Genomic DNA, 24,008 nt, shown 5'->3' on the forward strand with positions numbered 1-24,008 from the left:
GATTGTTAAAGATGTGCATGACCTTGGAGTGTTTTGAATGTTTGACCACACATGACGTCATAATCAGCCTATTTGTGTTGATATCTATATACAAGTGTGGCCATCTTTTTTTTTTTTTTTATTAAAGTGATAAAACACAATTCTAACACATCAGTGCATCATTTCATGTTTATGTGCCTAAATTCTTTATAGAAAAACAAAACTTGTTACGAGGCATTTTTACTGAGTGGTTCTGTTTATTTTACTTAAAAAACACAATTTGAACACTTCTTATTCCACTGCATAATCTACATGGATTGGTACACAACCCATCTCTTTACAGTTTGTTTTGACTGTAAACTTGTATGGCAGTTCACCAACAGGTGGCACTAAAGCGACATAATACATTCAAGTGACCATAACTCAGTTTTGCATATTTTTATTTTACGATCCATTTCATCCAAAACTCCCAGAGATCGATCAAGACAAATATTATGAAGGCATGTTTTTTTTTTATCCATCTGAATTTCACACTGTCTCTTCTTTTATTTGCAAACTCTAAAAGTCACACTATACATGTTGCTTGATGAGAAAGCTGTCACCTCTTCAAAGAAGGTCATCCTTCGTTGCATAAGCTCCTTCTCTGGAACTTCTCTAAAAGGAAGTCTTTCATCATATACATTCTTTCAGCTGTGCATTGAAATCATGTCACATCACTTCTGCTATCAGCTTTCTTTAAATACTTTGTTAACAGGATTTAAAAAAAGGTCATTGAGTCAAGAAATATATGTTAAAAAAATATATTATAAACACCAACAAATGTCATCTGAAACCAAAAACAAAGAAGTATGATAACGAAAACACAAGATATTAGTCAATAAAGCCTGTTTAGAAAATAAAATGCACCATATTATAATACATTTATTTACACTTGCTGTCGCTTATTTACATCAGTCAGCCATAACTTTACAATCACTGACAGGTGAAGTGAATGACATTGGTACATGTCAATGGGTGGGATATATATTAGGCAGCGAGGGAACATGTTGCCCTTGACATTCAGACATCGTCCACCGGCAAAAATACTTACAATGGGCATTTGAGCATCAGAACTGGACCCCGGAGAAATGTAAGAAGGTTGTCAGGGGACCAAAACGAGTTCAAGGGGTTGACTTGGCCTCCAAATTCCCCAGATTACAATCCATCCGAGCATCCTCGAGACGTGCTGGACCACAAAGTCCAATTCATGGAGGCCACATCTCACGACTTACAGGAGTCAAAGGATCTGCTGCTAACGTACAGTGCTAACAACTAGTTAAATGCTGGAATCAGCTGAGGAAGCTTTCAAAGTGGAGTAGGTCACTTCAGCACCTTCATCAGCATCTTTTTTCCTCTGGACCTGCCAGTAAAAAAACATCATATAAGATAAACTACAATCAAAACACTCAGTGTTTCATCATCATTACTGACGTTGTAGATATTCATCTGTCTTATTCATTGCTGTTTTTGTGGCTCTGTTTGTCTCTACCCTTCTTCCTGGATCTTCCTCTTCATCTAAAACACAACACAGTCTTCATCATGAGTCTGGTTCTGCTCGAGGTTTCTGCCTCTTAAAGGAACATTTTCTTGCTATTGTTACTTTGCTAAATGTTGCTTTGTGCTCATGATGGTTTAAAGTCAGGGTTGGTCATTTCCTCCAGATCCACTTTTTAAGATTTTGGTTGAAGTTGTCTTTAAGTCCTGACAGAAATTAATAACTCATGTGCTCTGAAAAAGGAACAAAGAAAATCCGTCATCTGTAGCAGCTTTAAGCCTGTAAAAAACTTTGACCAATGTCTGCCACGAGGTACCAATCTGATGAACCAATCAGACGCCTCCCTGTCTCCCTGCTCGCTCTCTACCTCTTGTGTGCTCTAGTCCACACTCAAAGCATGAGCTGAGGTCCGCTTCTGGAGCAACAGCGCTCGTGCATGTCAGTGAGGGGGCGTGTCTTATGAGGGAGCACAGAGGGGAGGGGGTGCAGACGCAGCACTGAGGGAATGCTACTTTCAAAATCATGCTAGTTTCCCGAAAATTACCGACCCTGATTTTAATAATGGATCTTTGCAAATTCCGATATAATAATAAAATATAATAAATAGTACGATATAGACCTGATCTCTCTGTAAAATGTCTCGAGGTTACATTTGTTATGAATTGATGCTATACAAATAAAGACTGATTGATACAAAACACAGGACAACACACAACATAACTAAGTTACAGACAGCATACCTGGGCTTGACCTTTTTTCTTCTCGTTGATCTTGATGGAGGAGTAGGTAACACCATCTTCAGGAGCAGTCTACACAAAGACGCATAGAGAGATGACAGCTCAGTAACTTTTGGATCAACTCTGACTTCATCTCTTCATCATAATAAACAGCTGAAATATGTTTTTTTTTAACTGCAGGTTTGTTGAGTAGTTTTTGGTGTTTTTTGTTTGTTTAGACTTCTGGTTTGAAAACCCGATGCTCTACGCTTCTGCTTTCATCAAAGATAATCTAACTTCCCTTTCTAACCTCTCTCCCCCTCTGAAGACGGCACACACTATCAGCAACAGGAAACGCCGACTTTCAGGTGAAGGTTCAGATCTTCTACTCTACATATATGTTGACATTTTGATATCTGCTTCTAAAAATACACTTATTAGCAGCTGCTTACTTCTCCAACCTCCTGTATACAGCACAGGGTTCGATTGACATAGGATATGAAATGGAAAAGAGTAACTTTTTCTCCCGCTCTTCAGAAGGATTTAGTCACGCAGCACAAGGCAGGTTAAGAAAATAAGGCGCTGAAAGTGCGGTTTTGTAGAGTTGTTCAATAAATGACCATGCCATGGATTTTCCACCTGATAATTCTCAGTACTTTTGGTGGACACACTCTCCCCAAGATGTATCTTCTTAAATCTTAAATAAATAAAAGTATGAAAAAGGAAATAAAGCATGGTGTAAAGCTTGTAATAAACTTTTGCCAAAAAGAAGTAAAGAACAAAAGATGCTCAGGCTGTTGATTGCTGCATTACTTCAATGAACAAACACGAGGAGCAATGAGGATGAGTCTGTGATCTAAATGTGTTCTGATGGGTTTTGGCAGCAGACTGAGTCCCTGCAGAGTTTGAGGTCAGTCTGGCTGTAAAGGAGTTAATTCACATGTTGTCGATAGGCCCAACATAACCAACATATATAGCGCTATATCTTTGCAGGTTTCAGGAGAAGGCAGTTTGACGGGAAAGCAAAACATTTCCAAATGTACAACTTCAGCCCAGAGATGCAATCAGTTCAACTTACATCAAAAGTTAGATAGATTGCATGTAAGTTAATTGAATGTATCTGCTCATGTCTTAGCCATAGAATCAAAATATATAAGATGTCATTTTAGAACTCACAGCATCGTCATCCCTCAGCGACTTGTTCCCTGAAAAACACAACAAGAGGGTCAACTATTTCTCCAAAAAACAGTTTTCTCAAACATTCCTGTTGTTCAGAGTTTCATCTGTGCTCTCACCTGCAGTTCGCTTCCTTCTGATGATCTTCACGACAATTATAACAAGCGCAATTACAACCAACACAGCCACGGTGATCAACACCCACTGCCAAACTGGAAGGACTGAGAAGACACAGTTAAGTACTTTGGCTGCAGATGTCAATCAAAATTTGCCTCCATTTATTATGTATTACAACCGTCTGACTCGCAGCTCAAAGCATCCTGGGATATCTAGCCCAGTAATGGAGCAAGCGGCGCCATTTTTTTAACTTCTTTTCTCCATCGTTAAGTCAAAATCATCCACACAAAGGAAGCAATGATGAACAGATTGGAAAATAAACTCTGTGTAAAGTTCCTTTTCCTAAATTGGTTTTAAAGAGCAAAGACAAACATAAGAAGTTGAGCCATTACCGTTTAGTTTTGAAGAATCATTTACTCCAGTTTCTGTTGTGTCGGTTTCTGTTTTGCTCTTTTCATTTGGTGTTGTTGATTTGATTGTTGCTGTAGTGACCTCACCTGAAGAGATATACACACCTTAATAAACGTTTACATATAAATTATGTTTGAAGATTAAAAGTTCTAATCTTTATAGAATAAACATTTTATATTAGTTTTAGTCTTAGCAAATTGTAGCATTTATTGCTCAATAATTACAATAAGAGTTATCTGAAATTATTATAATACAGATCTTACCTGGATTCTTATCTGAGGGCTGAAGTTTGAAGGGAAACAGTTGCCCTCTATCACCAACACTCACTTTACACTCCAGTGAATTATATCTTGATTTGTAGAATTCAAGATAACTCGGAAAGGTCAAAGAGGCAGTGCAGGGAGAGTCTGATGTCCTCACACCTTGACGATGTTCTTCAACATCTTTATTCTGAAACAGCCACTTCACTGTTTGTCTACACCCGTCAAACGTCGACACAGAGCAGATTAATGTCACCTCATCTCTGTTCTTCTGCTCAGTCACTGGTGAGGATGGAGATATTGTGAGAAATAACACAATTTAATCCAAACTTTTAACAGAGTAATGTTGACATTGGTCGTGTTTCAAATGATTGTTTTAAAAAGAGAGCTGAACACTTTCAATGTAAATACTCACTGGAAATAACCGACAGATACACCGGAGCATCTGGAGCTGCTTTTCTGTCTGATTTGTACTGTTGACATAGAAAATAACCAGCATCCTCCTCTGTGACCTTCTTTATAACCAGAGCACAGTTCACTCCCACACTCAGTCTGTCTGATTTAAATCCAGTGTTTTCAGCAATCTGCCCGAGTGTAATCAGCTCTACTGCTGCTTTTGTTGATGTACTGGTCCAGGTCCATGTAGTACTGTCACAGTCACGCTGATCTTCTATCATGTTTCCACAAGCCAATGTGACATCATCTCCAACTATGACATTGTAGATGGGAGGCAGTCCGGTTACTGCTGCTGAGATAAGAGAAAAGATTCAAATATTAAGAGAAATACAAATCTGACTTTCAATGTCATTATGGAGACATTTTGAGGTTAATGTGGGGAAGAAGTTTACTCTGTTTAAGAGTTCATGAAGCACACCCTGTTAGAAAACAAATAGACTTAGAGTCTTTAAATACATCTTCTTCTGTTAAAACTGTTCATGTTTTATATATCCTTAACTGTAAATTGAAGCATCATTATCAGAAATCAAAACATTTTGAATTAATTTGAATTCCCTCATCTTCTGCGTCTTTAACTTTCTTAAAGAGACATGTTTATTTACTTCCTCTAATTTGGAAAGAGTCACTTCCTCAATGACTTCTTAAACACATACGTCACTTTTTTCTTTTTCTGGCAGAAAATGTCCGCTCTAACATTTGATAGGAAGTTCACACTGACACCAAGTAGCTGGAACTGACACCAGTAGATAAAATATATATACTGTATAGTTTTAGTTTTTCTAGAGCTTCTCAGAAGTGTCTCAGTCAAGATGATAATGTCTCACTTACTCTTCTTTTACTTTAATTACTTTCAAATGATGTGTTATGAAGTAAGAAAGGTATAGATGTTAAAATGACAACAATAAAAATTACAACCCATACAGCAGTGATGACAAAAAGAGAAGAAATAAATATTTGATGTAACCAAATAACGGACAACTTGCTGCAAATGAATTCATCTATTAAGTCATTCAAATTCCTTTGACCCCTCCTCCTGACACTTGTGACCCGTCAATAAGTTACATAGCCCAAGTTATATAGTATTTTACATTATACTGATGAAGATTTCTTTTACATTTTATATTTGTATGTGATAGTTTTCTTACCTGTCAGCTGAAGCACCGTCACAAGGATGAAAGAAATTTGAATCCATTTGAACTCGTCCATCGTGATTCTCAGTCTGTCCTCTTCTGTTCTCACGCTCACAACTGTACGAGTTCATAAAGTTGAAGGTTTTTTTTCTTGTGGTTAGTGTGATGTCACTTCCTCAAAGTGGCTCTGTGTCCGTTCTATGTCAGTGGATTTCTGTCCAAAAAGACAGAAACGCTGTAAAAATGTTCATTTTTACAATTTTTCCGATGAGTTTTCTCTCCACAGTTACAGACGGCGACCTGATATTGTTAATCTGCAATATTAGAGTGTTTTAAGGCTCATAAACAGTCTGAAGTTCACACTGTGAGACCTTTCCCCTTTTTGAACAGGAAGATGTTGACTGAGGAAGTTAAGGGTGTTATGATTGTGAGTTTCAACGAGTTTCTTAGTAAACAGGACTCATAGTCATGTTTGGCAGCATGTATGAGCAGACAGCTGAAAAGTCAAACTCCTCACCCAAGAGAATTCAACTCTTGATGTCCACGATGGGCAAAACTACGACAGGATGAGACTTGATTGGTGTAAGATCTGTTGGTTCCTCATTTTATCGCTGAAGTCAGTTTCTCTGAAGATTTAGAGGAAGTGTTTTTCTGAGAATGTGAGTACAAGTCGACAGCATCAGAGCTCTGAAGGTTTCACTAATTATGCCCAGATAAACATCAGAAACACACCAAGGTCACAGGGACAGACATTCAACACCTAAGACATGGACACAAGACCAAGAGGTGCGCAATCAACTCCAGTAAAGTTTGGGGTCACAACAAAAAGCTCAGCGTACTTTCTGAACTTCACTTTAGTGCCAGGATCAACGCGATCAAACAGAAATCCATGAATGACCAGAACTTTTAACACTGCATCATGTTGTGGTGGAATGTGATTTACTGAATTGATTAACCAGCACAGATGGACAGAGGAGTCAAAGCTGGTGTTACAGGCCTGCTCTGACTGCACTGATTGGACTGTTTTTGAGGCTGCATCAACAAACCTCAGTGATCTCACTGACACTGTGGCATCTTATATCTTATATATATATCTTATATCACATGTGAGGACATGTACGTGCAGACCAGGACTGTCTGCACATACAACAACAACAAAACCTGGTTTACACCTCATGTAAAGCCTAAATTCCACCAGAAGCGTGTTTGTTTGTGTCCACTCCGTTACAGCAGCGACGCTGGTTTTCACTTTATTCAATGTGTGTGCTTCCATTAGCTCCGCTGCGCTGCGTCTCAGCTCTGGCAGTGCGGAGCCTTCCGTAGGAGATATGCAATGTGATGATAATGCGTTAGGAGGATTGACTTCAGGGTCTTTAGCGGTAGGCGAGGTTAGTAGGAGGAGAAGCAGGGTCAGTACTGATGACACACCTGAGGGGGGTGTGGTGACTCCGTCTCTGTAACCTTCATTAGCAGCACCTGCGGAGGTTTTGAGTGGAAGAGACGCCACGAGGGAGACGCGAGGACGCAAGACACCTGAGAGACTGAATCTGAAGTAACGTTTGTTTTTGTGTCACGTACGAGGATCTTGGCGGTGAGTCACCTGCACGCACCCCTCAAACAGACAGGACAGGTGCACACACATTCAGGTAAGGCAGGATACACATTCACGTTTACTCAACAAAGGAGAGGCATTAAGTTACGGGCTCACTGGCCTTAGAGTCAGGCGCTAGGATAGCATTTAGCTGTGGGTTTGTGTAGCGGCGTAACATGCAAGGATTCTATTTTTGCCGGATGCCGGAGCACGGCGCATCAATTTACCACAGAAAAGATCGAGCGGGATGGGAAGTCAGACAACATTAAAACATCCATTTATTTTCAGAATAAAATACTATGTTTTAATGATTCAAAACAATGACTGCATGTGTGTTTGTTTAAGTGTTTTTAATGGTTTTATACCACACATATTGTATTATCTCACGCTGTCGCTAGTGAATCTGTAAAATTACTACAGGAATTCCTTTGTCTCGGGACTCCAGCTGTCCAGTTGTGCTCCTATGGTAGTTCATGGCCGAGGGTGAACGAAGCGGTAACAAACCAGAGCGGACGAAACGAGACCGAAACAAAGTTTTCTATGAATTACTGTAAGTATTCCACTTTTTCAAATACTTCCTGAAATCCTGCATGTGTGGTGAACTGGATATAATCCTGATGAACTGTGAAGTTGGATTTCATTTATTCAATACTAGAAGCTCTTCATTTCTTGATGTATCATTTACAAAACGTTGACTTAAAAATGTAGTTTATTAGTTCATTTGAAAGGGGTCATGCACAGCACAAATGTGGGGTCATGGTTAACTTACAACAAGACACAACTTACAAAACAATCAAGAGCAAAATGACATCATGAGATCAGTTTCATCTAAACACGTGAACAATGTTGAATCAAATATGGACACGATCCTTCTAATTCAACATGAATACTTCTGCACATTTTGAGCACAATCTGTACATTAACAATGACACATCGTATTTGTAATTCACATTTTAAAACAAACTCAAGTGCTACAGAGTAAAAACAAGAGCATAACAGGTAAGAGGCACTAAATTGAAAGAAGGCACTTGGAATGAGGAAGGTTTTAAGTCCTGTTTAAAAGTTTCAATAGGCGATACTGCCCTCAGGTGGTCGGGGAGTGCATTACACAGCCATGGGGATGCAGGGTAAGACCTGATACCTCACTGCATGGTACTTGGACCTTGGTGAATTGAGACGATTGGTGTTTCCTGTTGTGGTTTGTGGGGAGAACAGCCTTAAATACATCACTCATGTTGTATACAATTGCATGTCTATAGTGACTGATTCTGTAAATGTCTTTGCTATTTTACCCAAAGGATGCACTGCATCGAATGTGGTTAAAATGTTGAACATGTAAAGTCTTTTCTATGCAAGAAGCGAGATGGTTTACATATGTGCTTTTGTAAAAAGAGTCTCATGTTAGGGCACTTAAAATCAAAAGTAAATACTTTGTTGAGGTCCATGATAAATGAAGGACACAAAAACCAGGAGTGAGGAAGTTGAAGATTCAATAATTCTGGGTTAAGATGAGTATTTACAAGTTTTTTTCTTCCTTTAAAGTAAATAAAAAAACAGATTTAATGTGTTTTTTTACAAAGCACTAATATTGTATTGATTATATGTGCTGTCACAGAGCTTGTATCAGATATGTGACATGTATTTACATTAATTTTAGGTCTGACAGGGCGGTCATTTGCATCCTCATCTTCAGAGAGAAGCCTGTATTTTTACATTTCTTTGCATTTTCTGGTCATTGAATCTTTGTATAAAGACAAATTCTTGTTCTAATGAAAAACTGAGATTTTCAATCCAACAGAGAAGTTCACAGATGGAGGGAGGTTTTCCTCCATGTAGAGCAGAGGCTACAAGAACTTGAGTTGTTGATCTGTGTAGTCTGACAGAGACAGAAGATTGTGTCATTCCTCTGCAGGAGAGCTGATGTTTTCATAGTTCACAGCATCATCATCTTCATGGCTTCCATTCACCTGCGACAAACAACACGACACAGTCAACCCAACACTCTGAAAAAGATCATTTTACAATTCCAAAACCTATTCTCACAAGGACTCGACTACTGTAAAGGCCTTTTTATCTGCATCCTAAAGTCAGCTGAGAAGTAACTACATTATAAGGACCAGTGTCCACATAGGGTTTCTTTCTGAGCGCCACCATCATTTTTCAATTGTCTTCAATGAGTAGAGAGCGTTTGCAGCGGTCGCTTGGAGAAAAAGTGCAGTGCCCAGCGTTTTTTTTCTCTCTAAGCGCTCAAGTTGAAAATCTTTCAACTTTTCAGAAAGGCAGTTGAAGTGGCCGGCACTCTTTTCCAAATGTATGATATTCCCCGTAGTTTTGCCAGATACTGATCGTGTCTTGTACTCACATCCTCTTTGCTCCGTGTCTGATCGAGAAATAAACGATCTCAACTATTAAACACACAGTAAAAAGCAACGGAGCCGTGTCGGTCATACAGACAACAGACTGTTGTCATAGAGACAGGACGGACGTGCAGCGCTTTTCCTCTCAGCGCACAAATGCTTCAAGCAGGTGGACACGGGGCCTGAAGTCACTAACACTGATGAGAAGAACTCACCATGTTTTCATCCATACGTGTTTGTTGACCTGAAAAACAAGAGCCGGATTCCCCTTTAGCTTCAACAGAGAATATGTGTGTTCATAAAAACTTCTTGTTCGTAAATTTAATCTGTGAATGTTCTCACCTTGAGTTTTTGTCCATACGTTGACCATCACAACAGTTAGTATGAGCGCTGACAAACCCACAGACACAACGATCAACCTCCATTGGGCTGCAAAGAGAACGAAGACAAATTACATTTTTATTAAGGAGAAAAATAAATCGGTTGTGCATTAAAATATTAAATTAATCTGTCTTTGAAGCACAAAATAAAATATAAGGAAACCATGCATCACTTGTATTTTATTCCACGACACATTTTAAAGATAAGTCCTTTGCACTGTATGAACTTTGAATAACAAATCCTTAATCAGTGTTGTTTTAAGAAACCAAAGGACTGATTATGTTTTTCATATTTCTTCCTCTAAAAAGGTTTGTTTGCTTTAAACGTTTCGGTCTCTCTGAATATCAGAAATCAATAGACTGATTTTAAACAGTCTTTACGCATTTATACATGAAGCAACTCAACCCAGACAAAGAACATAAAACAGATACACACAGCGCCGCCCCTCCCTACACGCAGAACACGCGCTGTGCTTAGGGCCCCACGATCCATGGGGGGCCCCACGATCCATGGGGGGCCCCATTTTGCGCAAGGGGACGCTTTCTCTGCAAATGCGCAAAGGATGCGCATCGCTGCTGTGAGGCGCGCGTAGAGCACCAAGTCAGCCCGAGGCAGGAGAGAAAAAAAAACAGACGAGTAATCTGACACCGCACGCAGCATCTGACCAATCAGCGGTCAGACAGGCAGTTGGATGCAGGTGGAGAGATGGCCTCCAAACAACAATATGAATCGGGAGCAAGCAAAAGAAAGAAAAAGTCAAAACCAGAGGAGGCTCGTGCTTCACTTGAAGGTATGTTGTTGAAATAAAAAATAAAAACTTTGAGGCATAAACACCCCAGCTGCTATTCTGCTAATCATGAGACAGAAGAGAGGATCATTCTGTCTACATGTGGACTGGAGATTAAATGTTCCAGCGGCCCTGATTATCATTTATTGAATGTCTTGTTAACTGCATTAATTCACCTCTGTTGAAGAAGGAGTGGTTAACTGACCAGTTGGTGGTCGTATGTTGGCTCAGGTTTATAGCCTATCAATCTATGCTATCAATAGAAGTTTGGGGCTATTTTCATGGAGGTAAAATGTCGCCATCTCTTGGTGAATTTAATTCATAACAGTCATATAAGATTAGATAAAATAAGATAAATTAAGATAATCTTTTATTTGACCCACAATGGAGACAGTTAAAGCGTTGCAGCAGCAAACAGCAGTGTAGGAATATAGAACTGAAGTCTAAAAACAAGTATATAAAAATATTTAAATATAGAAATATCATCAAATCAAATCATAATGAATATTATTATTAGTTGTAGTCGTATTTGCATTAATTGCATTTTAATCTTTGTGAGGTTAGTATTTACATTCATTTCATTGTGTAATTTACCATTAAGACCAAAACAAATCTTAATAATCTGCTTGTATGATGGATTTCTTGTCATAACAAGGTCAATGCTGAAGTTTGTTCCTAAGGGTGACACGGAGCCATCAAGCACCATGTCTACTGAAGCAGCCCCAACCAGCACGTCACCAGGGCCATCAAGCACCATGTCTACTGAAGCAGCCCCAACCAGCACGTCACCAGGGCCATCAAGCACCATGTCTACTGAAGCAGCCCCAACCAGCACGTCACCAGGGCCATCAAGCACCATGTCTACTGAAGCAGCCTCACCCAGCACGTCACCCGTCACTCATCAAAACATACCTCCGCTCATCAATGGCGCAAGAACGCTTGAGTGGCCTGGCTATCATAAGCATCAGCTAGTGGCACAGCAGCTTTCATGTGACGACCTCATTGATGACTTTGCATCCAGAAAATGCAGACAGACGTGTGCATCTGTAAAAGGCTTGTTCCATTGTTAATAGAGGCTGTTCATTTGATTTGTTCCTACTAATAAAGGTTGTAAACCTAAATGGCATTTTGTGAGACAGTCATTTTGTAATGGGGGGGGCCTCAAAATAAAATTCTGCTTAGGGCCCCAATTTGGCCAGGGCCCCGTCCATCAGTAGAGAAAGTGTAGATGAAGACAGAGACTGAAACCAATAATGCTTCAAAACATTTTTATGTCATTACCTGCTCTTACAGCGTCAGTCGCTTTTAGTACAGTTGTAGTTGCTTCTTTTAACTAACCATTAAAAAAATGTTCAGTAAAAAGTTACTGTTGAGATATCGGCGTCTAACTATAACTTTCAAGAATATATGTAACTGAGAAGACACAGTTAAGTACTTTGGCTGCAGATGTCAATCAAAATTTGCCTCCATTTATTATGTATTACAACCGTCTGACTCGCTGCTCAAAGCATCCTGGGATATCTAGCCCAGTAATGGAGCAAGCGGCGCCATTTTTTTAACTTCTTTTCTCCATCGTTATGTCAAAATCATCCACACAAAGGAAGCAATGATGAACAGATTGGAAAATAAACTGTGTAAAGTTCCTTTTCCTAAATTGGTTTTAAAGAGCAAAGACAAACATAAGAAGTTGAGCCATTACCGTTTAGTTTTGAAGAATCATTTACTCCAGTTTCTGTTGTGTCGGTTTCTGTTTTGCTCTTTTCATTTGGTGTTGTTGATTTGATTGTTGCTGTAGTGACCTCACCTGAAGAGATATACACACCTTAATAAACGTTTACATATAAATTATGTTTGAAGATTAAAAGTTCTAATCTTTATAGAATAAACATTTTATATTAGTTTTAGTTTTAGCAAATTGTAGCATTTATTGCTCAATAATTACAATAAGAGTTATCTGAAATTATTATAATACAGATCTTACCTGGATTCTTATCTGAGGGCTGAAGTTTGAAGGGAAACAGCTGCCCTCTATCACCAACACTCACTTTACACTCCAGTGACTTATATCTTGATTTGTAGATTTCAAGATAAGTCGGAACAGTCACAGAGGCAGTGCAGGGAGAGTCTGATGTCCTCACACTATGACGATGTTCTTCAACATCTTTATTCTGAAACAGCCACTTCACTGTTTGTCTACACCCGTCAAACGTCGACACAGAGCAGATTAATGTCACCTCATCTCTGTTCTTCTGCTCAGTCACTGGTGAGGATGGAGATATTGTGAGAAATAACACAATTTAATCCAAACTTTTAACAGAGTAATGTTGACATTGGTCGTGTTTCAATTGATTGTTTTAAAAAGAGAGCTGAACACTTTCAAAATAAATACTCACTGGAAATAACAGACAGATACACCGGAGCATCTGGAGCTGCTTTTCTGTCTGATTTGTACTGTTGACAGACAAAATAACCAGCATCCTCCTCTGTGACCTTCTTTATAACCAGAGCACAGTTCACTGCCACACTCAGTCTGTCTGATTTAAATCCAGTGTTATCAGCAATCTGCCCGAGTGTAATCAGCTCTACTGCTGCTTTTGTTGATCTACTGGTCCAGGTCCATGCAGTACTGTCACAGTCACTCTGATCTTCTATCACGTTTCCACAAGCCAATGTGACTTCATCTTCAACTCTGACATAGTAGTAGAGGGGAGACAGTCCAGTTACTGCTGCTGAGATAAGAGAGAAGATTCAAAGATTAAGAGAAATACAAATCTGACTTTCAATGTCATTATGGAGACATTTTGAGGTTAATGTGGGGAAGAAGTTTACTCTGTTTAAGAGTTCATGAAGCACACCCTGTTAGAAAACAAATAGACTTAGAGTCTTTAAATACATCTTCCTCTGTTAAAACTGTTCATGTTTTATATGTCCTTAACTGTAAATTGAAGCATCATTATCAGAAATCAAAACATTTTGAATTAATTTGAATTCCCTCATCTTCTGCGTCTTTAACTTTCTTACACAGACATGTTTATCTACTTCCTCTAATTTGGAAAGAGTCACTTCCTCAATGACTTCTTAAACACATACGTCACTTTTTTCTTTTTCTGGCAGAAAATGTCCGCTCTAACATTTGATAGGAAGTTCACACTGACACCAAGTAGCTGGAGCTGACACCAGTAGATAAAATATATATACTGTATAGTTTTAGTTTTTCTAGAGATTCTCAGAAGTGTCTCAGTCAAGATGATAATGTCTCACTTACTCTTCTTTTACTTTAATTACTTTCAAATGATGTGTTATGAAGTAAGAAAGGTATAGATGTTAAAATGACAACAATAAAAACTACAACCCATACAGCAGTGATGACAAAAAGAGAAGAAATAAATATTTGATGTAACCAAATAACGGACAACTTGCTGCAAATGAATTCATCTATTAAGTCATTCAAATTCCTTTGACCCCTCCTCCTGACACTTGTGACCCGTCAATAAGTTACATAGCCCAAGTTATATAGTATTTTACATTATACTGATGAAGATTTCTTTTACATTTTATATTTGTATGTGATAGTTTTCTTACCTGTCAGCTGAAGCACCGTCACAAGGATGAAAGAAATTTGAATCCATTTGAACTCGTCCATCGTGATTCTCAGTCTGTCCTCTTCTGTTCTCACGCTCACAACTGTACGAGTTCATAAAGTTGAAGGTTTTTTTTCTTGTGGTTAGTGTGATGTCACTTCCTCAAAGTGGCTCTGTGTCCGTTCTATGTCAGTGGATTTCTGTCCAAAAAGACAGAAACGCTGTAAAAATGTTCACTTTTACAATTTTTCCGATGAGTTTTCTCTCCACAGTTACAGACGGCGACCTGATATTGTTAATCTGCAATATTAGAGTGTTTTAAGGCTCATAAACAGTCTGAAGTTCACACTGTGAGACCTTTCCCCTTTTTGAACAGGAAGATGTTGACTGAGGAAGTTAAGGGTGTTATGATTGTGAGTTTCAACGAGTTTCTTAGTAAACAGGACTCATAGTCATGTTTGGCAGCATGTATGAGCAGACAGCTGAAAAGTCAAACTCCTCACCCAAGAGAATTCAACTCTTGATGTCCACGATGGGAAAAACTACGACAGGATGAGACTTGATTGGTGTAAGATCTGTTGGTTCCTCATTTTATCGCTGAAGTCAGTTTCTCTGAAGATTTAGAGGAAGTGTTTTTCTGAGAATGTGAGTACAAGTCGACAGCATCAGAGCTCTGAAGGTTTCACTAATTATGCCCAGATAAACATCAGAAACACACCAAGGTCACAGGGACAGACATTCAACACCTAAGACATGGACATAAGACCAAGAGGACTTTAGTGCCAGGATCAACGCGATCAAACAGAAATCCATGAATGACCAGAACTTTTAACACTGCATCATGTTGTGGTGGAATGTGATTTACTGAATTGATTAACCAGCACAGATGGACAGAGGAGTCAAAGCTGGTGTTACAGGCCTGCTCTGACTGCACTGATTGGACTGTTTTTGAGGCTGCATCAACAAACCTCAGTGATCTCACTGACACTATGGCATCTTATATCTTATATATATATATCTTATATCAGCTTTTGTGAGGACATGTACGTGCAGACCAGGACTGTCTGCACATACAACAACAACAAAACCTGGTTTACACCTCATGTAAAGCCTAAATTCCACCAGAAGCGTGTTTGTTTGTGTCCACTCCGTTACAGCAGCGACGCTGGTTTTCACTTTATTCAATGTGTGTGCTTCCATTAGCTCCGCTGCGCTGCGTCTCAGCTCTGGCAGTGCGGAGCCTTCCGTAGGAGATATGCAATGTTATGATAATGCGTTAGGAGGATTGACTTCAGGGTCTTTAGCGGTAGGCGAGGTTAGTAGGAGGAGAAGCAGGGTCAGTACTGATGACACACCTGAGGGTGGTGTGGTGACTCCGTCTCTGTAACCTTCATTAGCAGCACCTGCGGAGGTTTTGAGTGGAAGAGACGCCACGAGGGAGACGCGAGGACGCAAGACACCTGAGAGACTGAATCTGAAGTAACGTTTGTTTTTGTGTCACGTACGAGGATCTTGGCGGTGAGTCACCTGCACGCACTCCTCAAACAGACAGGACAGGTGCACACACATTCAGGTAAGGCAGGATACACATTCACGTTTACTCAACAAAGGAGAGGCATTAAGTTACGGGCTCACTGGCCTTAGAGTCAGGCGCTAGGATAGCATTTAGCTGTGGGTTTGTGTAGCGGCGTAACATGCAAGGATTCTATTTTTGCCGGATGCCGGCGCATCAATTTACCACAGAAAAGATCGAGCGGGATGGGAAGTCAGACAACATTAAAACATCCATTTATTTTCAGAATAAAATAGTATGTTTTAATGATTCAAAACAATGACTGCATGTGTGTTTGTTTAAGTGTTTTTAATGGTTTTATACCACACATATTGTATTATCTCACGCTGTCGCTAGTGAATCTGTAAAATTACTACAGGAATTCCTTTGTCTCGGGACTCCAGCTGTCCAGTTGTGCTCCTATGGTAGTTCATGGCCGAGGGTGAACGAAGCGGTAACAAACCAGAGCAGACGAAACGAGACCGAAACAAAGTTTTCTATGAATTACTGTAAGTATTCCACTTTTTCAAATACTTCCTGAAATCCTGCATGTGTGGTGAACTGGATATAATCCTGATGAACTGTGAAGTTGGATTTCATTTATTCAATACTAGAAGCTCTTCATTTCTTGATGTATCATTTACAAAACGTTGACTTAAAAATGTAGTTTATTAGTTCATTTGAAAGGGGTCATGCACAGCACAAATGTGGGGTCATGGTTAACTTACAACAAGACACAACTTACAAAACAATCAAGAGCAAAATGACATCATGAGATCAGTTTCATCTAAACACATGTCAAAAATGTTGAATCAAATATGGACACAATCCTTCTAATTCAACATGAATACTTCTGCACATTTTGAGCACAATCTGTACATTAACAATGACACATCGTATTTGTAATTCACATTTTAAAACAAACTCAAGTGCTACAGAGTAAAAACAAGAGCATAACAGGTAAGAGGCACTAAATTGAAAGAAGGCACTTGGAATGAGGAAGGTTTTAAGTCCTGTTTCAAAGTTTCAATAGGCGATACTGCCCTCAGGTGGTCGGGGAGTGCATTACACAGCCATGGGGATGCAGGGTAAGACCTGATACCTCACTGCATGGTACTTGGACCTTGGTGAATTGAGACGATTGGTGTTTCCTGTTGTGGTTTGTGGGGAGAACAACCTTAAACACATCACTCATGTTGTATACAATTGCATATCTATAGTGACTGATTCTGTAAATGTCTTTGCTATTTTACCCAAAGGATGCACTGCATCGAATGTGGTTAAAATGTTGAACATGTAAAGTCTTTTCTATGCAAGAAGCGAGATGGTTTACATATGTGCTTTTGTAAAAAGAGTCTCATGTTAGGGCACTTAAAATCAAAAGTAAATACTTTGTTGAGGTCCATGATAAATGAAGGACACAAAAACCAGGAGTGAGGAAGTTGAAGATTCAAGAATTTTGGGTTAAGATGAGTATTTACAAGTTTTTTTCTTCCTTTAAAGTAAATAAAAAAACAGATTTAATGTGTTTTTTACAAAGCACTAATATTGTATTGATTATATGTGCTGTCACAGAGCTTGTATCAGATATGTGACATGTATTTACATTAATTTTAGGTCTGACAGGGCGGTCATTTGCATCCTCATCTTCAGAGAGAAGCCTGTATTTTTACATTTCTTTGCATTTTCTGGTCATTTACATTGAATCTTTGTATAAAGACAAATTCTTGTTCTAATGAAAAACTGAGATTTTCAATCCAACAGAGAAGTTCACAGATGGAGGGAGGTTTTCCTCCATGTAGAGCAGAGGCTACAAGAACTTGAGTTGTTGATCTGTGTAGTCTGACAGAGACAGAAGATTGTGTCATTCCTCTGCAGGAGATCTGATGTTTTCATAGTTCACAGCATCATCATCTTCATGGCTTCCATTCACCTGCGACAAACAACACGACACAGTCAACCCAACACTCTGAAAAAGATCATTTTACAATTCCAAAACCTATTCTCACAAGGACTCGACTACTGTAAAGGCCTTTTTATCTGCATCCTAAAGTCAGCTGAGAAGTAACTACATTATAAGGACCAGTGTCCACCTAGGGTTTCTTTCTGAGCGCCACCATCATTTTTCAATTGTCTTCAATGAGTAGAGAGCGTTTGCAGCGGTCGCTTGGAGAAAAAGTGCAGTGCCCAGCGTTTTTTTCTCTCTAAGCGCTCAAGTTGAAAATCTTTCAACTTTTCAGAAAGGCAGTTGAAGTGACCGGCACTCTTTTCCAAATGTATGATATTCCCCGTAGTTTTGCCAGATACTGATCGTGTCTTGTACTCACATCCTCTTTGCTCCGTGTCTGATCGAGAAATAAACAATCTCAACTATTAAACACACAGTAAAAAGCAACGGAGCCGTGTCGGTCATACAGGCAACAGACTGTTGTCATAGAGACAGGACGGACGTGCAACGCTTTTCCTCTCAGCGCACAAATGCTTCAAGCAGGTGGACACGGGGCCTGAAGTCACTAACACTGATTAGAAGAACTCACCATGTTTTCATCCATACGTGTTTGTTGACCTGAAAAACAAGAGCCGGATTCCCCTTTAGCTTCAACAGAGAATATGTGTGTTCATAAAAACTTCTTGTTCGTAAATTTAATCTGTGAATGTTCTCACCTTGAGTTTTTGTCCATACGTTGACCATCACAACAGTTAGTATGAGAGCTGACAAACCCACAGACACAACGATCAACCTCCATTGGGCTGCAAAGAGAACGAAGACAAATTACATTTTTATTAAGGAGAAAAATAAATCGGTTGTGCATTAAAATATTAAATTAATCTGTCTTTGAAGCACAAAATAAAATATAAGGAAACCATGCATCACTTGTATTTTATTCCACGACACATTTTAAAGATAAGTCCTTTGCACTGTATGAACTTTGAATAACAAATCCTTAATCAGTGTTGTTTTAAGAAACCAAAGGACTGATTATGTTTTTCATATTTCTTCCTCTAAAAAGGTTTGTTTGCTTTAAACGTTTCGGTCTCTCTGAATATCAGAAATCAATAGACTGATTTTAAACAGTCTTTACGCATTTATACATGAAGCAACTCAACCCAGACAAAGAACATAAAACAGATACACACAGCGCCGCCCCTCCCTACACGCAGAACACGCGCTGTGCTTAGGGCCCCACGATCCATGGGGGGCCCCACGATCCATGGGGGGCCCCATTTTGCGCAAGGGGACGCTTTCTCTGCAAATGCGCAAAGGATGCGCATCGCTGCTGTGAGGCGCGTAGAGCACCAAGTCAGCCCGAGGCAGGAGAGAAAAAAAAACAGACGAGTAATCTGACACCGCACGCAGCATCTGACCAATCAGCGGTCAGACAGGCAGTTGGATGCAGGTGGAGAGATGGCCTCCAAACAACAATATGAATCGGGAGCAAGCAAAAGAAAGAAAAAGTCAAAACCAGAGGAGGCTCGTGCTTCACTTGAAGGTATGTTGTTGAAATAAAAAATAAAAACTTTGAGGCATAAACACCCCAGCTGCTATTCTGCTAATCATGAGACAGAAGAGAGGATCATTCTGTCTACATGTGGACTGGAGATTAAATGTTCCAGCGGCCCTGATTATCATTTATTGAATGTCTTGTTAACTGCATTAATTCACCTCTGTTGAAGAAGGAGTGGTTAACTGACCAGTTGGTGGTCGTCTGTTGGCTCAGGTTTATAGCCTATCAATCTATGCTATCAATAGAAGTTTTGGGCTATTTTCATGGAGGTAAAATGTCGCCATCTCTTGGTGAATTTAATTCATAACAGTCATATAAGATTAGATAAAATAAGATAAATTAAGATAATCTTTTATTTGACCCACAATGGAGACAGTTAAAGCGTTGCAGCAGCAAACAGCAGTGTAGGAATATAGAACTGAAGTATAAAAATAAGTATATAAAAATATTTAAATATAGAAATATCATCAAATCAAATCATAATGAATATTATTATTAGTTGTAGTCGTATTTGCATTAATTGCATTTTAATCTTTGTGAGGCTAGTATTTACATTCATTTCATTGTGTAATTTACCATTAAGACCAAAACAAATCTTAATAATCTGCTTGTATGATGGATTTCTTGTCATAACAGGGTCAATGCTGAAGTTTGTTCCTAAGGGTGACACGGAGCCATCAAGCACCATGTCTACTGAAGCAGCCCCAACCAGCACGTCACCAGGGCCATCAAGCACCATGTCTACTGAAGCAGCCCCAACCAGCACGTCACCAGGGCCATCAAGCACCATGTCTACTGAAGCAGCCCCAACCAGCACGTCACCAGGGCCATCAAGCACCATGTCTACTGAAGCAGCCTCACCCAGCACGTCACCCGTCACTCATCAAAACATACCTCCGCTCATCAATGGCGCAAGAACGCTTGAGTGGCCTGGCTATCATAAGCATCAGCTAGTGGCACAGCAGCTTTCATGTGACGACCTCATTGATGACTTTGCATCCAGAAAATGCAGACAGACGTGTGCATCTGTAAAAGGCTTGTTCCATTGTTAATAGAGGCTGTTCATTTGATTTGTTCCTACTAATAAAGGTTGTAAACCTAAATGGCATTTCGTGAGACAGTCATTTTGTAATGGGGGGGGCCTCAAAATAAAATTCTGCTTAGGGCCCCAATTTGGCCAGGGCCCCGTCCATCAGTAGAGAAAGTGTAGATGAAGACAGAGACTGAAACCAATAATGCTTCAAAACATTTTTATGTCATTACCTGCTCTTACAGCGTCAGTCGCTTTTAGTACAGTTGTAGTTGCTTCTTTTAACTAACCATTAAAAAAATGTTCAGTAAAAAGTTACTGTTGAGATATCGGCGTCTAACTATAACTTTCAAGAATATATGTAACTGAGAAGACACAGTTAAGTACTTTGGCTGCAGATGTCAATCAAAATTTGCTTCCATTTATTATGTATTACAACCGTCTGACTAGCTGCTCAAAGCATCCTGGGATATCTAGCCCAGTAATGGAGCAAGCGGCGCCATTTTTTTAACTTCTTTTCTCCATCGTTATGTCAAAATCATCCACACAAAGGAAGCAATGATGAACAGATTGGAAAATAAACTGTGTAAAGTTCCTTTTCCTAAATTGGTTTTAAAGAGCAAAGACAAACATAAGAAGTTGAGCCATTACCGTTTAGTTTTGAAGAATCATTTACTCCAGTTTCTGTTGTGTCGGTTTCTGTTTTGCTCTTTTCATTTGGTGTTGTTGATTTGATTGTTGCTGTAGTGACCTCACCTGAAGAGATATACACACCTTAATAAACGTTTACATATAAATTATGTTTGAAGATTAAAAGTTCTAATCTTTATAGAATAAACATTTTATATTAGTTTTAGTTTTAGCAAATTGTAGCATTTATTGCTCAATAATTACAATAAGAGTTATCTGAAATTATTATAATACAGATCTTACCTGGATTCTCATCTGAGGGCTGAAGTTTGAAGGGAAACAGCTGCCCTCTATCACCAACACTCACTTTACACTCCAGTGACTTATATCTTGATTTGTAGATTTCATGATAAGTCAGAACAGTCACAGAGGCAGTGCAGGGAGAGTCTGATGTCCTCACACCTTGATTATGTTCTTTCACATCTTTATTCTGAAACAGCCACTTCACTGTTTGTCTACACCCGTCAAACGTCGACACAGAGCAGATTAATGTCACCTCATCTCTGTTCATCTGCTCAGTCACTGGTGAGGATGGAGATATTGTGAGAAATAACAACACAATTTAATCCAAACTTTTAACAGAGTAATGTTGACATTGGTCATGTTTCAATTGATTGTTTTAAAAAGAGAGCTGAACACTTTCAAAATAAATACTCACTGGAAATAACAGACAGATACACCGGAGCATCTGGAGCTGCTTTTCTGTCTGATTTGTACTGTTGACAGACAAAATAACCAGCATCCTCCTTTGTGACCTTCTTTATAACCAGAGTACAGTTCACTGCCACACTCAGTCTGTCTGATTTAAATCCAGTGTTTTCAGCAATCTGCCCGAGTGTAATCAGCTCTACTGCTGCTTTTGCTGATCTACTGGTCCAAGTCCATGCAGTACTGTCACAGTCACTCTGATCTTCTATCACGTTTCTACAAGCCAATGTGACTTCATCTTCAACTCTGACATAGTAGTAGAGGGGAGACAGTCCAGTTACTGCTGCTGAGATAAGAGAGAAGATTCAAAGATTAAGAGAAATACAAATCTGACTTTCAATGTCATTATGGAGACATTTTGAGGTTAATGTGGGGAAGAAGTTTACTCTGTTTAAGAGTTCATGAAGCACACCCTGTTAGAAAACAAATAGACTTAGAGTCTTTAAATACATCTTCCTCTGTTAAAACTGTTCATGTTTTATATGTCCTTAACTGTAAATTGAAGCATCATTATCAGAAATCAAAACATTTTGAATTAATTTGAATTCCCTCATCTTCTGCGTCTTTAACTTTCTTACACAGACATGTTTATCTACTTCCTCTAATTTGGAAAGAGTCACTTCCTCAATGACTTCCTAAACACATACGTCACTTTTTTCTTTTTCTGGCAGAAAATGTCCGCTCTAACATTTGATAGGAAGTTCACACTGACACCAAGTAGCTGGAGCTGACACCAGTAGATAAAATATATATACTGTATAGTTTTAGTTTTTCTAGAGATTCTCAGAAGTGTCTCAGTCAAGATGATAATGTCTCACTTACTCTTCTTTTACTTTAATTACTTTCAAATGATGTGTTATGAAGTAAGAAAGGTATAGATGTTAAAATGACAACAATAAAAACTACAACCCATACAGCAGTGATGACAAAAAGAGAAGAAATAAATATTTGATGTCACCAAATAACGGACAACTTGCTGCAAATGAATTCATCTATTAAGTCATTCAAATTCCTTTGACCCCTCCTCCTGACACTTGTGACCCGTCAATAAGTTACATAGCCCAAGTTATATAGTATTTTACATTATACTGATGAAGATTTCTTTTACATTTTATATTTGTATGTGATAGTTTTCTTACCTGTCAGCTGAAGCACCGTCACAAGGATGAAAGAAATTTGAATCCATTTGAACTCGTCCATCGTGATTCTCAGTCTGTCCTCTTCTGTTCTCACGCTCACAACTGTACGAGTTCATAAAGTTGAAGGTTTTTTTTAGCGTTGCTGAAGCAGCTACTTCTTGTGGTTAGTGTGATGTCACTTCCTCAAAGTGGCTCTGTGTCCGTTCTATGTCAGTGGATTTCTGTCCAAAAAGACAGAAACGCTGTAAAAATGTTCACTTTTACAATTTTTCCGATGAGTTTTCTCTCCACAGTTACAGACGGCGACCTGATATTGTTAATCTGCAATATTAGAGTGTTTTAAGGCTCATAAACAGTCTGAAGTTCACACTGTGAGACCTTTCCCCTTCTTGAACAGGAAGATGTTGACTGAGGAAGTTAAGGGTGTTATGATTGTGAGTTTCAACGAGTTTCTTAGTAAACAGGACTCATAGTCATGTTTGGCAGCATGTATGAGCAGACAGCTGAAAAGTCAAACTCCTCACCCAAGAGAATTCAACTCTTGATGTCCACGATGGGAAAAACTACGACAGGATGAGACTTGATTGGTGTAAGATCTGTTGGTTCCTCATTTTATCGCTGAAGTCAGTTTCTCTGAAGATTTAGAGGAAGTGTTTTTCTGAGAATGTGAGTACAAGTCGACAGCATCAGAGCTCTGAAGGTTTCACTAATTATGCCCAGATAAACATCAGAAACACACCAAGGTCACAGGGACAGACATTCAACACCTAAGACATGGACATAAGACCAAGAGGACTTTAGTGCCAGGATCAACGCGATCAAACAGAAATCCATGAATGACCAGAACTTTTAACACTGCATCATGTTGTGGTGGAATGTGATTTACTGAATTGATTAACCAGCACAG

At 39.1% G+C, this 24,008-nt stretch overlaps 3 protein-coding genes across 6 annotated transcripts; all 3 read right to left on the reverse strand.

Annotated features, from left to right (window-relative positions):
• Nucleotides 1-216: 216 nt before the first annotated feature.
• On the reverse strand, nucleotides 217-5,888 carry LOC109999724 (uncharacterized). Its single transcript, XM_029281388.2, has 8 exons — nucleotides 5,795-5,888; nucleotides 4,609-4,941; nucleotides 4,197-4,475; nucleotides 3,915-4,019; nucleotides 3,525-3,626; nucleotides 3,406-3,434; nucleotides 2,254-2,322; nucleotides 217-1,378 (listed from the first exon to the last, which is right to left on the reverse strand). Exons 1-8 carry the CDS (start codon nucleotides 5,853-5,855, stop codon nucleotides 1,295-1,297), a joined length of 1,062 nt encoding a protein of 353 aa, XP_029137221.2. The 5' UTR covers nucleotides 5,856-5,888; the 3' UTR covers nucleotides 217-1,294.
• A 2,107-nt stretch (nucleotides 5,889-7,995) lies between these two features.
• On the reverse strand, nucleotides 7,996-14,611 carry LOC136182764 (uncharacterized). Of its 3 annotated transcripts, none has more exons than XM_065964073.1 (7): nucleotides 14,478-14,611; nucleotides 13,289-13,621; nucleotides 12,877-13,155; nucleotides 12,595-12,699; nucleotides 10,070-10,156; nucleotides 9,943-9,971; nucleotides 7,996-9,337 (listed from the first exon to the last, which is right to left on the reverse strand). In XM_065964073.1, the coding sequence occupies exons 1-7, from the start codon at nucleotides 14,536-14,538 to the stop codon at nucleotides 9,269-9,271; spliced, it is 963 nt and encodes a 320-aa protein (XP_065820145.1). In that variant the 5' UTR covers nucleotides 14,539-14,611; the 3' UTR covers nucleotides 7,996-9,268. The 3 variants fall into 3 exon arrangements, with proteins under 3 accessions (XP_065820145.1, XP_065820144.1, XP_065820146.1); XM_065964072.1 differs by having other exon boundaries at nucleotides 13,289-13,624; nucleotides 14,478-14,605; XM_065964074.1 differs by lacking the exon at nucleotides 12,877-13,155 and having other exon boundaries at nucleotides 13,289-13,624; nucleotides 14,478-14,605.
• Nucleotides 14,612-16,678: 2,067 nt separating this feature from the next.
• On the reverse strand, nucleotides 16,679-23,423 carry LOC136182765 (uncharacterized). 2 transcript variants are annotated; one of them, XM_065964077.1, is made up of 7 exons: nucleotides 23,102-23,423; nucleotides 21,913-22,245; nucleotides 21,498-21,776; nucleotides 21,216-21,320; nucleotides 18,693-18,779; nucleotides 18,566-18,594; nucleotides 16,679-17,961 (listed from the first exon to the last, which is right to left on the reverse strand). In XM_065964077.1, exons 1-7 carry the CDS (start codon nucleotides 23,160-23,162, stop codon nucleotides 17,893-17,895), a joined length of 963 nt encoding a protein of 320 aa, XP_065820149.1. In that variant the 5' UTR covers nucleotides 23,163-23,423; the 3' UTR covers nucleotides 16,679-17,892. The 2 variants fall into 2 exon arrangements, with proteins under 2 accessions (XP_065820149.1, XP_065820148.1); XM_065964076.1 differs by having other exon boundaries at nucleotides 21,913-22,248; nucleotides 23,102-23,422.
• Nucleotides 23,424-24,008: the final 585 nt, after the last annotated feature.

Source organism: Labrus bergylta, chromosome 15 (genome assembly GCF_963930695.1).
Source record: "Labrus bergylta chromosome 15, fLabBer1.1, whole genome shotgun sequence".
NCBI lineage: Eukaryota > Metazoa > Chordata > Actinopteri > Labriformes > Labridae > Labrus > Labrus bergylta.

Excerpts from the sequence above, each read along its gene's own strand:
- LOC136182765 (XM_065964076.1), bottom strand. The coding sequence starts at position 23,162 with ATGGACGAGTTCAAATGGATTCAAATTTCTTTCATCCTTGTGACGGTG. Across the intron at positions 21,321-21,497 it reads GCCCTCAGATGAGAATCCAG|GTGAGGTCACTACAGCAACA; the intron begins GTAAGATCTGTA and ends ATATCTCTTCAG. Across the intron at positions 17,962-18,565 it reads CACGTATGGATGAAAACATG|GTGAATGGAAGCCATGAAGA; the intron begins GTGAGTTCTTCT and ends TGTTTGTCGCAG.
- LOC109999724 (XM_029281388.2), bottom strand. The coding sequence starts at position 5,855 with ATGGACGAGTTCAAATGGATTCAAATTTCTTTCATCCTTGTGACGGTG. Across the intron at positions 4,942-5,794 it reads GACGGTGCTTCAGCTGACAG|CAGCAGTAACCGGACTGCCT; the intron begins GTAAGAAAACTA and ends CTCTTATCTCAG. Across the intron at positions 4,020-4,196 it reads GCCCTCAGATAAGAATCCAG|GTGAGGTCACTACAGCAACA; the intron begins GTAAGATCTGTA and ends ATATCTCTTCAG.
- LOC136182764 (XM_065964072.1), bottom strand. The coding sequence starts at position 14,538 with ATGGACGAGTTCAAATGGATTCAAATTTCTTTCATCCTTGTGACGGTG. Across the intron at positions 12,700-12,876 it reads GCCCTCAGATAAGAATCCAG|GTGAGGTCACTACAGCAACA; the intron begins GTAAGATCTGTA and ends ATATCTCTTCAG. Across the intron at positions 10,157-12,594 it reads TGATTCTTCAAAACTAAACG|CCCAATGGAGGTTGATCGTT; the intron begins GTAATGGCTCAA and ends TTCTCTTTGCAG.